Source organism: Amphiura filiformis, chromosome 11, assembly GCF_039555335.1.
Source record: "Amphiura filiformis chromosome 11, Afil_fr2py, whole genome shotgun sequence".
In the NCBI taxonomy this organism is placed as follows: domain Eukaryota; kingdom Metazoa; phylum Echinodermata; class Ophiuroidea; order Amphilepidida; family Amphiuridae; genus Amphiura; species Amphiura filiformis.
Window position 1 is genome coordinate 51,498,628 of NC_092638.1, and position 12,308 is coordinate 51,510,935.

Consider the following 12,308-nt stretch of genomic DNA (forward strand, 5'->3'; position numbering starts at 1 on the left):
CATTCCATTCTCCCCTATAAGCAGACCTGCACATACAATAACACACCCCTGTCATTCCATTCTCCACTACATAAGCAGGTGTGTTGTGCGCTTTGCTGTGCGCTGTGATGATAGGAGAACATAAAGTTCGTTGCCCTGGCCACTTTATCGCTAATTAATGGTCTTTCACGTGACGCGTTTCAACAAATCACAGTGCGCGATTTTGAATAATGGGTCGTGGGGGTAATAGAATGTTTAATACATGCTGCAGGGTGAAAAAATCATGAAAGGTTGTGATTAATTTGTTTTGACCCCTGAACATGTACAAAACATTTCCAGAATATACGAAACTGTACGCAACTTTAGTGTATACATGTTGAGGGGCCAAGTGGACTTAAGTTCTTCTTGCGCTCAGGTCTTCATTTTGTCTTAAAACAAAGTAAATGATAATAATATTGTATTTTACTTCATGGTACACAGTGTCATCGCCCCGATAACTTCATGGCAGAAATCGCTATGATGGTGTTTCGAATCCAATAGTTATTCAACAATCACGCATGGCCATTTTGTTCCGACCTGATTTTGATATATCTGAAATTATGTCATAAACTCAATTTATTTGGAATTATCAAAGGAACTGTGTTAGTGATAAGCCCTGCTGCATGGTTTACCTCCTCTGGTCCGCATGTGCTCTCTAAATTGCTAAGGTTAAAAAGTTAATCTTCTCGAATGCGATGAGGGACAAATCCAAGCTTAGATTAACAATTGAATATATGAATACAAAAGCCACCTAAGTCCATACTTTGGCCAAATTGAGTTAAGCATGGGAAATTGTTGCTATACATAGGCCTGTTATATGCATGAAAGAACAACTCAAATTCATCCTCTGTGTCTATTGGGCATGTGAAAAATAGCATGTATGAAAGAATCACCAAATTCCATGATTTGAGTCTTGTAACACATTGATTGAAATCCAGTATGTATAAAAGTCCACTTGTAACACATTCATTGCTGGAGAATGACTTTTGAACAAAAAATGGGTTTAATAAAGGAAAGTGTGTGGTTTATATTACATGGCAGAATGCTTATCAACATTACACATACCTGTGTGCTTTATTTTGTATTATCTTACTAGTGGTAATCTCATTCTAACATTGTTGTCTTTGTATATGATTCAAAAAAGTCCAAAATTTAACATGAACCCCACGAAGTCCCTGAAATGCTAATCGTCATACCTAATACAGGTTAATCCACTCATTTGCACGTAAAACTTACCATATTGACCAGGTAAATCTAACTGAAGGAATTAAAATGATACAGAGGTTTTTCTTTCAAAATAACTTCGCATGGACTTAGGTGGCTTTTGTATTCATGTATTCAATTATTATTAATGTTAAAATAGATTAAAATTAAATTAGAATCCATTAGATTATAATCCAAGATTAATCAATGCTAAGATTAAAAAGTAAATCTTATGGATTTTAATTTTAATCTGTAAGATTAAAAAATGTTAATATAATTTAGATTAGTTTAATCTCATCGCAATAGAATAGATTAACTTCTCAATCTAGGAAATTAATTCGAAAAAGTTGGCTAGTACCCTACCCCTAGCTCTTACCTGAACCCTAAACCTAACCCCCGCAGACCACACTGGTAGAATGTAATGTGTACAATTTACACGCACCGGCTATTGGCCATCTACGGTTGTTTGAAGGCATGTAGAACTGTATTAATTTTCAAGCAACTGAAGTTGAGCACTGATGGCGCTATTTATTTTAAATCATGTTTGCAGCTTTACAAGGGGTAGACATATGGATAAAACATAAAAAATTAGTAACATATCGCAAGCAAATTTTCAAACTACTTTTTATCATAAAAGGAAAAATATTATTGGGCTAAATAAAATTAAAAATATATGAAACTAGGACCCTCATTTCGCACACAAATATACAGTTTATAAAAAAAAAATTACAACAAAAACGTAGAAAAGATGAAAAATGTATAATGAAAAGAAAGTCTAAGTTAAGCAACTAAAGAAATATATGTATATATTAGTGGGATTGCTGTTGGTATTGTAAAGGTAGTAAAATTGAAAATTATGTTAGAAACGTTAATAAATGATCACACCAAGCGAACGTCCATCCAATCGTTTCAACAGCTGCTGGACCATTTTAGTTGCGTTCCCTGGACTGTGTTAATTAAACATGGATGAAAGTGCATATGCAATAATCATTATATATAAATATTATTATTAATAATGCCTGAATGTGATACACTATACATCCATTTTGCTTATAACCAACTTGCCAGCATTTCACACTAGGATCCACAACATGCTCATGTATCAGGGCACAGTTCATGACTCCAATACATTTGCACATCCATTGAATGACCTTTGAAAATTTGGGTACAAAACCTCGTACTCTGCAACTCGAGGTCAAATTGTGTACTATGGTTGTTTTATTGAGGTTATTGAACTATGCCATTGGGATGAGGCCATTGTGTTCCATAGTGTCAGGTAAGTTATATTTCCTTTTAATATTTCCTTTTAAAAGTTAAAATCATCGTCTGCTAAGTTTCAAAACCTGTGAATACAAAAAAGAGAGAGCGGATCGATCAAGCAAGCACAAAAATGTTGTTAAAATTAAAATTTAGTCAAGACTTTTAACATCATTTAAATGTCTGATTATATAAAGGTCATGAAAACGTTCTTATAAAACGTTTGATTTGAAGAAATACTACAAGGACATATTCTTAATGTTGCCAAAATTTTACAAATATTTTTGGCGAACAATTTTGCAAAATATTTTGTTAACACTTTAATAAATAACAATTTGCAAGTTTTCTAAAAATGGCACTAAGATATTAAATAATTATGCGCATCTCTAAGCCACAGTCCTTTAACCCCAATATGTTCATACATTCATTGAACTAAGATGTGATGGATAGAAAACCCGGGGGTAGAAAAGCTCATACTCCCCAACTTAGGTCAAATTTGTATGATTGTTGAATGTTACTGAACTGATCATTTGGAAATGACTCCATTTTGTTTCGACGGTGTGTTTCACTATGGACCACAATGGTCTCATCTCAATGGCATAGTTCAGTAACCTCAATTAAGCAATAATAGGGTCAACTTTGCCATCAAGTTGCAGGGTATGAATTTTTGTACCCAATTTTTCAAAGGGCATTCAATGAATGTACAAATGTATTGGGGTTAAAGAACTGTGCCCTGATAGATGAACATGTTTGGATCCTAGCGTTTCACCAAGTTCGCTTGCCTGGGTTAATTAACATAGTACACATGCAATAAGCATTATGAAAATAATATGATATAATGAAAAACGTAAATATATGCACTTGTGTGTGTTAAAGCTATACAGGATAAGGAGGCTTTTTTTTTCTTCTAATATCGCGTTATCTTGCGGGACATGTACATTCTTAATTCAAATTGTTAAACCAAAAGGAATGTCAGGATTTCAGGTAAGTTCAAATAATAGGACTACCCGAAAAGCATCTTTTGGATTTCAAAGCTTGTAAAGTATGTAGTAATTTAATGGTTATTATTGCTATTATTGTCTTTCTTCTGTAAAGCGCATCGAGGCTTTTGCATAATGCGCTATATAAATTACTTTTTATTATTTTATTATTATTTTGTTATTATTATTTCATTATTATTATTTTGCATTAACATAATATAATCGGTTACACGCTCGATACATGCGTGTCGCGACTACGGTAGGCAAATAACTTTAATAAGGACGGCATCGTAAGCACCATTTATAATGGATCCGTCACATTTGTTTTGTTTGTAGTACCATTTGTATTATATTATTACACACTTGAACATACTTTGTTGTTCATTATTTTGGTGTTAATTTACTTTTGATTTCGTATACTGCCACACTTTCAAATTATGATGAATTAAAATTCATCATAATTTGATTTTGGTTTGGACGTTCTTAAATTATTGCACCGTGTTATTATTTTAGAGATGATATTGATATAGGTATCATGGTGCTTCCATTCATGTTTCACACATTTATTTGTATTTTGTTTCATTGTTTACTTATTGTTTTACTTTTTTTTTTGTTGTTTCATAACACCCCTGGATTCTGCACATCAGCAATAAAACTACTAGCTAGAGGACTCTCAACGCTGCCTCCCTGGTGTGTGTTATTTCCGCGCCATTATTGTTTCAAAGATCCCTTTCCTTTTGTTTTATTTTGTCCGCGCCATTTCTGACAAAAATCGCGTCCGCGACAACAAGTAAGTTTACATAGCGCTTCGTGTATGCACATTTATAAGCCTACTTTTTATTCTCAATATCGAATTGGATTGGATGTAAATCAAGGACTAGCAACTAAGAGAACAAGGACTCTGAGAAACAAAGACTAGCAAAGTCATGGCTGATCAAGGCAAAATTCAACATTCACGAAAAGAAGCTCATGACATAGCCATGTCATGTTCTGATGATGATACCAAACCACTCATAGAGTACTACAACAAAACTGCCGAAACGTACGACAAGGTTAGTGAGTTTGTTTAACGAAGCAATTTGGTGGGCTTGGTGAGAGGTTGCTTTCCCTAAAATCTTGGTCCGTCGTGTCAATACATCGCAGATCGCAATTTTCACGGTCCACCCTTATTATAAGGACTATGCTAATGATTTAAAGATTGACATGTAGAGAATAAAGCATACTTGATTGACAGAAAGTACTAAATTTGTACCTATTACGGTTTCGTGACACCCCTCTTGCAAATGTGACCAAGCCAGGGCGGCCCGGTGAAGCAAAATGTGCATTAGAATAACACGGGAGTTTGGATATAGACGGAATATTTCATTCTCATACAAATGTATGGTCCCCCTTTATTAAACCTTGTACCGGGTTGAAAATTCAGATATTTTGAAAAGAATAAATAATTAAAAGCTTTTATACTTTTTTATATATGACGCTAACTAGTTCATCTCCTATATCTACCACACAGCGCTACCAGTAGGGTTCAATTGCCTATTGTGAGTGTCCCTGTGTTGTGTGCATACATGTAGTTAACACTAACTGCATGATAATTTTTCTCTAGCTCTTTCAGCCGATTCGGTTTTGTAAAAATTATTCGCCTATGTAATTGTCCGTGTAGATTTCGTCCTCGATAGTCATTTTGACATCAAATTCTGCTTCCAGTTTCTTTTGGTAGGTATCTGTTTGTACGTATTTCCTAAGTATTTTCGTTCATATCCCAATTGAATTGCCCGACTTTATCAAGCCAATCTTCAGATTTTTTGTGCCGCTTGTTATTCACTGTGTAGAGATTTGAATTGGGCATAGTCAGCGAGGATTCTTTTGCTCAGAGATTAAGTTGTAATTAGACACTCTTCTTGAACCAGTCCTCTGTCATTTCACTTGCCTGAATTTGGCTGGACCATTTGCTTATATTGTTCATTGACCTTTTTTAGCCATTGGACACTGAAATATCATTCTACCGATCACAAAGGATCTATTTCTTAGATTAGCGAAAGACCTGAACCAGCAAGACTTTAGCGTTATTATGGATTCATGTTTGCTTTTCCGCTGCTATTATATAGTGAGCTGTAATAGCTGAAATGACACAATTGACACCATATACAGTCGTGCCTACCAATAATATAAAAAAATGCCTTGGTGCCTCATGTACCATTATAAAATGTATAATCTGAGGTAATTATTGCCACTATTAATCATATCACTTAATAGAGAAGAGATTCATAGTCTGCGAAATGAAAACACCAAAAAAGAAACTTCACTCAATATATCAATATAAATAGCGCACTGTCCGCAAATTATTTTTTAATGGTGATTTTGGCGGCCATTTTGAATTTTTACCAATATCTAACCTAAATATTCATTTGGCCATTATAGTAATGGTAGATTTGGAATTAGCAGCCTCAAAAACATATAGGAAGACATAATACGTGGTGCGTTTTGCCTAAAACTATACTAATAGTGGTAAAATCCCTAAAAAAACACATATTTTGGCGGCCATTTTGAATTTTCACCAAAACCCGACCTTATGACTTCATCTGGTGAATTTTGTTTTGACAGATTCTTTTTCATGATGAAATTTGGCCATAGAAAAACTGCTTCCTGAAAAAAATATGGGTCAGTGCCCACCCCTATTAGTACACCCTTGGGCATTACAATCATGCAAGTAGAAATGCACGAAAAATCAAGGGCGTCCCTGTGTAGCATTATAACATACCATTTGAAATTGGGGTTGGAAGACACCTTCCCCTAAATAACAGCTAATAACAGTATTGCGAACCTTTAGCATCCATGGTTCGATGTAGAAAGTCTTTCCTATTCATAGGAAATATTGCAATTACACACCTTATTGCCTTTTAACAATAACCAATGACACTAGCACGTAATTCCAGTCAAGCACCAATCTTTAATCCTATTGTTGAAGAGGATAATAAGCTTATACTTATGTATAGCATTAGTAAAAAGCTTAAGTCTTTGTTTGCTTTGGCTAAATCCTGTTCAAGTGGTGGGCTAACCAACAATTGACAATGAGAGGACTTTCCTGAACCTCGTTCAGTTGGGGATGATTTGAAGTGACCGCCAATTATGACCATTTGATATTTAATACCAGCAATGTGGAAAAAAAGAAAAAGTGCCAAAATAATGTACCCTTTTACGGAAGGAGTTAAGTTTAAAAAGTTATAACTCCGCTTCCGCAGTACGAATGTCAGCGGCGAATGTCAGGTTATTATTTCCCAGTCTTTAAAAAAATGCAGGCAGAAGGGATGTAGAGATTTGTAATTGAGTCATGCATGATTTAACAGAAGGTTCTTTCCAAAACCCAAACGCAATGCGGTATTATGGCTTTAATAGCTGTTACCAACGCTCTGCAGGGTCTATTGTTCTATTGTTTCCGATTAGAGCGCTGACATATTGGAAAATGTTGCCAATCAATATTCATGAGAGTGTACATTCAACGTCCAGTTTTCGAAATTGGGTGACTTGTGTTTGGCAGGTGTGAAATACATCTGACTGGGCGTAATTACGTAACGAATAAAGGCATTGACATCATCGAATGGCTGCCCAGTGCTGTTATGTGTTTAGTTATTATATAGGCCTAATAATTATTATTTAAGTTATTCATCATTCCTTTCTTTTCCTTTCTCTGTACTTATTCTTTCCTGGGCCTACACTTTATCACTCCCTCGCTCTCCTTGTCCCCTCTCACCCTCCCTCTCTCATTCCCATCATTTTCCTTATATTTCTATTTATCTACTTGTCTTTATTATATCTTTTCATTTCTCCCTTCCTCCAGCCCTCTCTCATTCTCCATATCCCCTCCTCCTCTCTTCCTCCCTCCTCCCCTCCTAAGACTTCTCACAGGGGTGAATCTGCTCCTCTCCAACCCCCTCCCCTCTTTGGGTACGCCACTATTTCTATACCAATCTCCTTCTTAAAATAAAATTAAATGGAAATTTCTTAAAAACAACCTTTATAGGCCTATACTTATACTTACATGTATACGTATAGCGATTACCATTTATAATATAGTGTAGGCCTAATATAGATATGTGACATGGCAGCCTTCATACATTCTAACGTGTAATCGATTATCAAGAGCATTCAATTTATTTAAATGAGGCGCCTAAATTCAGGTGGGTGGTAAAGATGATTGAATCGACAGCTAAAGCCTCCTCCATAGACCTCAGACCCACACAAGCACACATTTGGGACACGTCAGGACAATGGTACCACTTTACACATGGCTGCCCTTACACATGACTGTATTGTGGTCACTTATTGATACTCGCCTGTTGTGTAGAGCGTTAATATGATGCCAGATCAGTGACCAATTTAATGGTGGAACCCCTTTGATCGAAACAATGGTACCACTTTTATGAATAGCCTGTCGCAACTTCTAATCGGCATCAAACGAACAAAAGATTATATAATCTATTGCGACTCTATTTCTATTTAAAAGCTCTTTGGCTGTTACCCACACGATTTTCAGTACACAAACTTCCTGAACGCATCGCGAATTTTCCAAAATTGAAAGCTATGATAGAACTAGTCTATCATGAGCCGCCGGGCACTCTATGTGGCCCGCCTAATATGTACGTCACTGCATTTATTGTTATTAATTTAATATAATGTTATACTTTTCTTCTGTAGTATTTAGATGTTACTGGCAAAGACATTGGCGCACTTGAATATTCAAAAGTGATTGAGAAACATCAACCAAACAAGGACGTGCGTATATTAGATGCAGCATCGGGAACAGGAATCCTCGGCCAAAAGGTTGGTTTAACATTTACGTACCATGCGCACACCAACATCCACGTACCCCAACTACCCATACCTCACACATCCCACCCACCCACACAACATACATGCTTGCGCTCACACATCCCCCGCCCACCACCCACACAACACACACACACAACCACCAGCCTACTCCCCCCACACAAAAACAAAATCAGCTGTAAGGGACCGTTCACAAACACTTGTAAATACCCAGTGTGCTGATTAGAACATTATCTGCAAATTTAAGAGTTGCAGCTAGTATTGTGTCTTGCCATTTTTTACTCACGGACCCTCTTTCTATATTTTTTTTAATCATTTTAGCTTAAACGTCTTGGCTATACAAATATTGATGCAATGGAACCTGCCATAGGTATGCTGAAGCAAGCTCAAACAAAAGGTATCTATTGTGATTATATATGCGACATGATACGACCAAATGAAAAAACCCAGGTACCTGACGGTAAGTTGCACGGCACATTCTTAGACAGAAAGGTACCAAAACGGTTCTAAAGTGTCCTCCTGGGAGAATTCTCACACTTGACCTCACAAATGATTCCTGAAAATGCACGAACCCTTAAGGCCCTTTAGAGAACCATTGCAGATTCAGCAGCCTCCGAGTGAACAAAGATACTTTTATGGTTCCTTAATATACGATTTCGGTCAAATTTTAATTTAGTTATTATTTGCCAACAGCTGTACGTTTTCTGGTCAGGTAAAATGATAGAAAACTCACTTACTACGGTATCTTAGCCACTTAAAGGTAGAATTAGGGAAGACACATTCGACCACACCCGAATTAGAGATTCCTTAATATTTATAAATAGTTGAACACTAAGATGTATTCTTTTACTTGAAACTGATAAAATACAACTTTTTAATATTTTCTCAACTTTTTTCCTGATTTAAAATCATTATTTCACTCTTTCCAACTCAAAAAAGTCACATGGCTTTCTGTTGAACCACTATAGCAGGCTATGTTAATCACATCAACGATAATCAACGATAAAGGTACTAAAATCTGAATATTGATGAATGGGCCTTTAAGGGGATGTACCCGGGCGTTGGATGATTTGATTAAAAAAAGTTATTGCTTAGAATGTAATGCTTACTGTAATCAAATGGAGATTTTTACGTTTAATATAACAATGTGAATGTGATATATTAGATACAAATTTTTTTTTCAGATACATACGACGTGGTATGTGTGCTGGGTGGTGTCACTTTTGGATGCATTACACCGGATTCATTTCCAGAACTTATAAGAATCACCAAAAAGGGTAAGAAAACCATAAAATGTTCAATTTGTTTTGTTGTTGTTTTTTCAATTTTGTTTTCATCAAATAAATTCATAAGACCAATCGTATTATCTGTCCCCCGGGTGGGCACAATTCAAACTGGCTTGCCAAAATATGCTTGTCTCCTTCTCGCCCTGCATAAATATCCTCACCCCCTCCCCTTGCACATGCAAATTTTAGGGAACCCAATGTGCAAACTTTAAATGATCTACATGTTAAATGTGAGCTTTAAAGTTTGCACATTGGGTTCCCTAAAATGTGCATGTGCAAGGGGAGGGGGTGAGGATATTTTTGAAGGGCGAGAAAGGGACAAGTTTCCCTCTTTCTGACCTGGCAAAATTGCTTCCCACCCCTTTTATGTTAAATTGCTTGCCTCCTTTTTTGCTCTAACAAAGATAATTGTTACAGATAATTACTGCACACCCCTTGTCATCCATCACTAGGATCCATAACATGATCATCTATCAGGGGCACAGTTCTTAACCCCCCTCCCCATACATTTGTACATTCATTGAATGACCTTAAAAGATGTAGGTACAAAACTCACACTCTGCAACTTGAGGTCAAATTTTGTACTATGATTATGTAATTGATGTTATTGGACTATGCCATTGGGATGAGCCTATTGTGGTCCATAGTGCATGGCATACTGTTTTGATTTTGTTTGGTTTTGTTTTTTCTTTGCAGGCGGACTATTCACTTTCTGTATGCCCGAATATACGACTAAAACACAAACGATCGACCCCAAATTTCTGCAAGACAATGTGGAGGCAGATTTACAGGCTCTTGTAGCAAAAGGACTCTGTTCAAAGTGGAGCAAAGAACCTGTGACGTTTTACGATGCAAGCCAGGAACACGGAAAAGAAAAAGGAGATGTATATATTCTTATAGTTGCTTAGATTGTGGAGATGTGGTTTATTATGTAGCTCAGCCTTTGGACTGAAACTTTCGTGCGGGGGTGTGTATGGTCAGGGGCGTAGCCAGCTTTCTTAGTCAAGGGGCAAAATAAAATTTCGGGGGGAAAGACAACAAATATTTCCTGTTTGCAACACTTTGACTCAGTATTATCGGTGGGCTGTTATAATTAATACCAATAAACAAATAAACAAGTTTAGCGTCCCCGCTCACCTCCTTTTTTGGAGATGTTTAACTTTTTTTTTTATTTTGTAAATTTTTATTTATAACTTCTTCTCAAAGATGTTTGAGAAGTTGAAATTTTGTATACAGCTTTGCAAATGTATAAGACATATTTCAGAAGAGTTTGTGATCACAGGAGGGGGCTACCTTCCAAAACAACAAAATAAAAAGCGCCTCCTGGTCATTTTAGGATATCATTCACAACGCCAAATACACAAAATAAGGCGTTAAATATGGGTATTTAGAGCAGTTCCCTCCCCTTCCTTTTTTCAAAACACCAGGATGCTAAACATGATTTTATTTTTACTTAGCCTTAGACAGATTTTACTTCAGTCTTCACCTTTTCTTTTTCATTTGCCTTCCAGATTTTCTCTTTCATGTTTTGTCAGAGGACACTTTTTTCTTTCATTTGTCAGCCCCCCCCCCTTATATTTACTACAAGCGGGGATACAAACAAGAAATCTCACATTCCAACGACCTTCATAAGGCAGTTGTTGGCCAAAGTTGGAATATGTTTAATGACAAACTTCATTTTACCAGAAATAGGCTGTAAAAATGGAGAAAGGCGCAGGATTGGTTGTTTTAGTATTTTACATTTCGCCACATATATAAATTGTACAAATAGCACAAATAGCTAGAAGTAAATGCAAAAGACAAGGGTTCAAAGGGCTTTAACGTACTGGCCATAAGCAATTTTGAACTTAGATTATTTTTCTCATATCCTAGTTGCTTCCAATGATCGCTATTTATGCAATTTGTGCAATTGGTGGAAAGGGCTTTAACGTGCCGACTATATGAGAAATTATGACATTGATCACCAAGTCCATTTTAGCCGTCAGCAATTTGTGCAATTTATGTAATTCCCCCCCCCCCCCCCCCCTTGCAAAAAAGTCCACTGTTTCAAAAGCGAGTTGACTTGTTGTAAAATTCTTAACTCGCCGGCGGGACTTGCTGTATGATGCCTAGGATGATGATGATTGATGAGGATGACAAGATGCAGATGCCTCAAATTGATGACTCGGATGATGAATTGAATATAATGATGATGCCTAGGATGATGATGACTCCGATATGATGCCTAGATGATGATGACTCCGATAATGATGAATATGATGAATATGATGATGATGATAATGATGATGATGATGTTGACGACGACGATGATGATAATGATGATGATGATGACGACGATGATTACGCTATTAGCGGGAATAAGGGCTAAATCAACCGGGAAATTTTGTGTATTAGCATTCCCCTAACCAAGCCTCGGGATATAAAGGGTATATTAAGAGTATAAAACGTTTTCATAACCTTAAAAAACATTGTTTGATAATCTACTGCTCAGCAAACAAAAATGTTTTACAGAAAACGTTTAAATGTCGGGTTATATAAAGGGTATAAAAACGTTTTAATAACATTCCAAAAACATTCTTGAACACTTGATACAAAACATTCTAAACAGAATGTGATTTTGGGGTTGAAAAAATATTTTGCGAAAAATGTTTGCCCAAAATATTTGCAATAACGTTTTATTGCGTTTTCATGACCTTTATATAACCCGACATTTAAATGTTTTGAAAAAAACATTCTAAGA

The 12,308-nt window shown here is 36.2% G+C and overlaps 1 protein-coding gene and 1 long non-coding RNA gene across 2 annotated transcripts; both read left to right on the forward strand.

Moving 5' to 3' along the window:
• Positions 1 to 3,345: 3,345 nt before the first annotated feature.
• On the forward strand, positions 3,346 to 8,263 carry LOC140164040 (uncharacterized). The gene is made up of 3 exons (XR_011860475.1): positions 3,346 to 3,462; positions 4,106 to 4,510; positions 8,151 to 8,263. It is a non-coding gene; the product is annotated as an uncharacterized lncRNA (long non-coding RNA).
• Positions 8,264 to 8,607: 344 nt separating this feature from the next.
• Positions 8,608 to 10,692, forward strand: LOC140164041 (methyltransferase-like protein 27). Its single transcript, XM_072187309.1, has 3 exons — positions 8,608 to 8,742; positions 9,467 to 9,559; positions 10,265 to 10,692. Exons 1-3 carry the CDS (start codon positions 8,637 to 8,639, stop codon positions 10,474 to 10,476), a joined length of 411 nt encoding a protein of 136 aa, XP_072043410.1. The 5' UTR covers positions 8,608 to 8,636; the 3' UTR covers positions 10,477 to 10,692.
• The last annotated feature ends 1,616 nt before the right edge of the window (positions 10,693 to 12,308 follow it).

Bases quoted from the DNA above. Each gene is read 5' to 3' on its own strand.
- LOC140164041 (XM_072187309.1), top strand. From the start codon at position 8,637: ATGGAACCTGCCATAGGTATGCTGAAGCAAGCTCAAACAAAAGGTATC. The intron at 8,743-9,466 runs GTAAGTTGCACG...TTTTTTTTTCAG, and splicing joins AAAAACCCAGGTACCTGACG to ATACATACGACGTGGTATGT. The intron at 9,560-10,264 runs GTAAGAAAACCA...TTTTCTTTGCAG, and splicing joins TATAAGAATCACCAAAAAGG to GCGGACTATTCACTTTCTGT.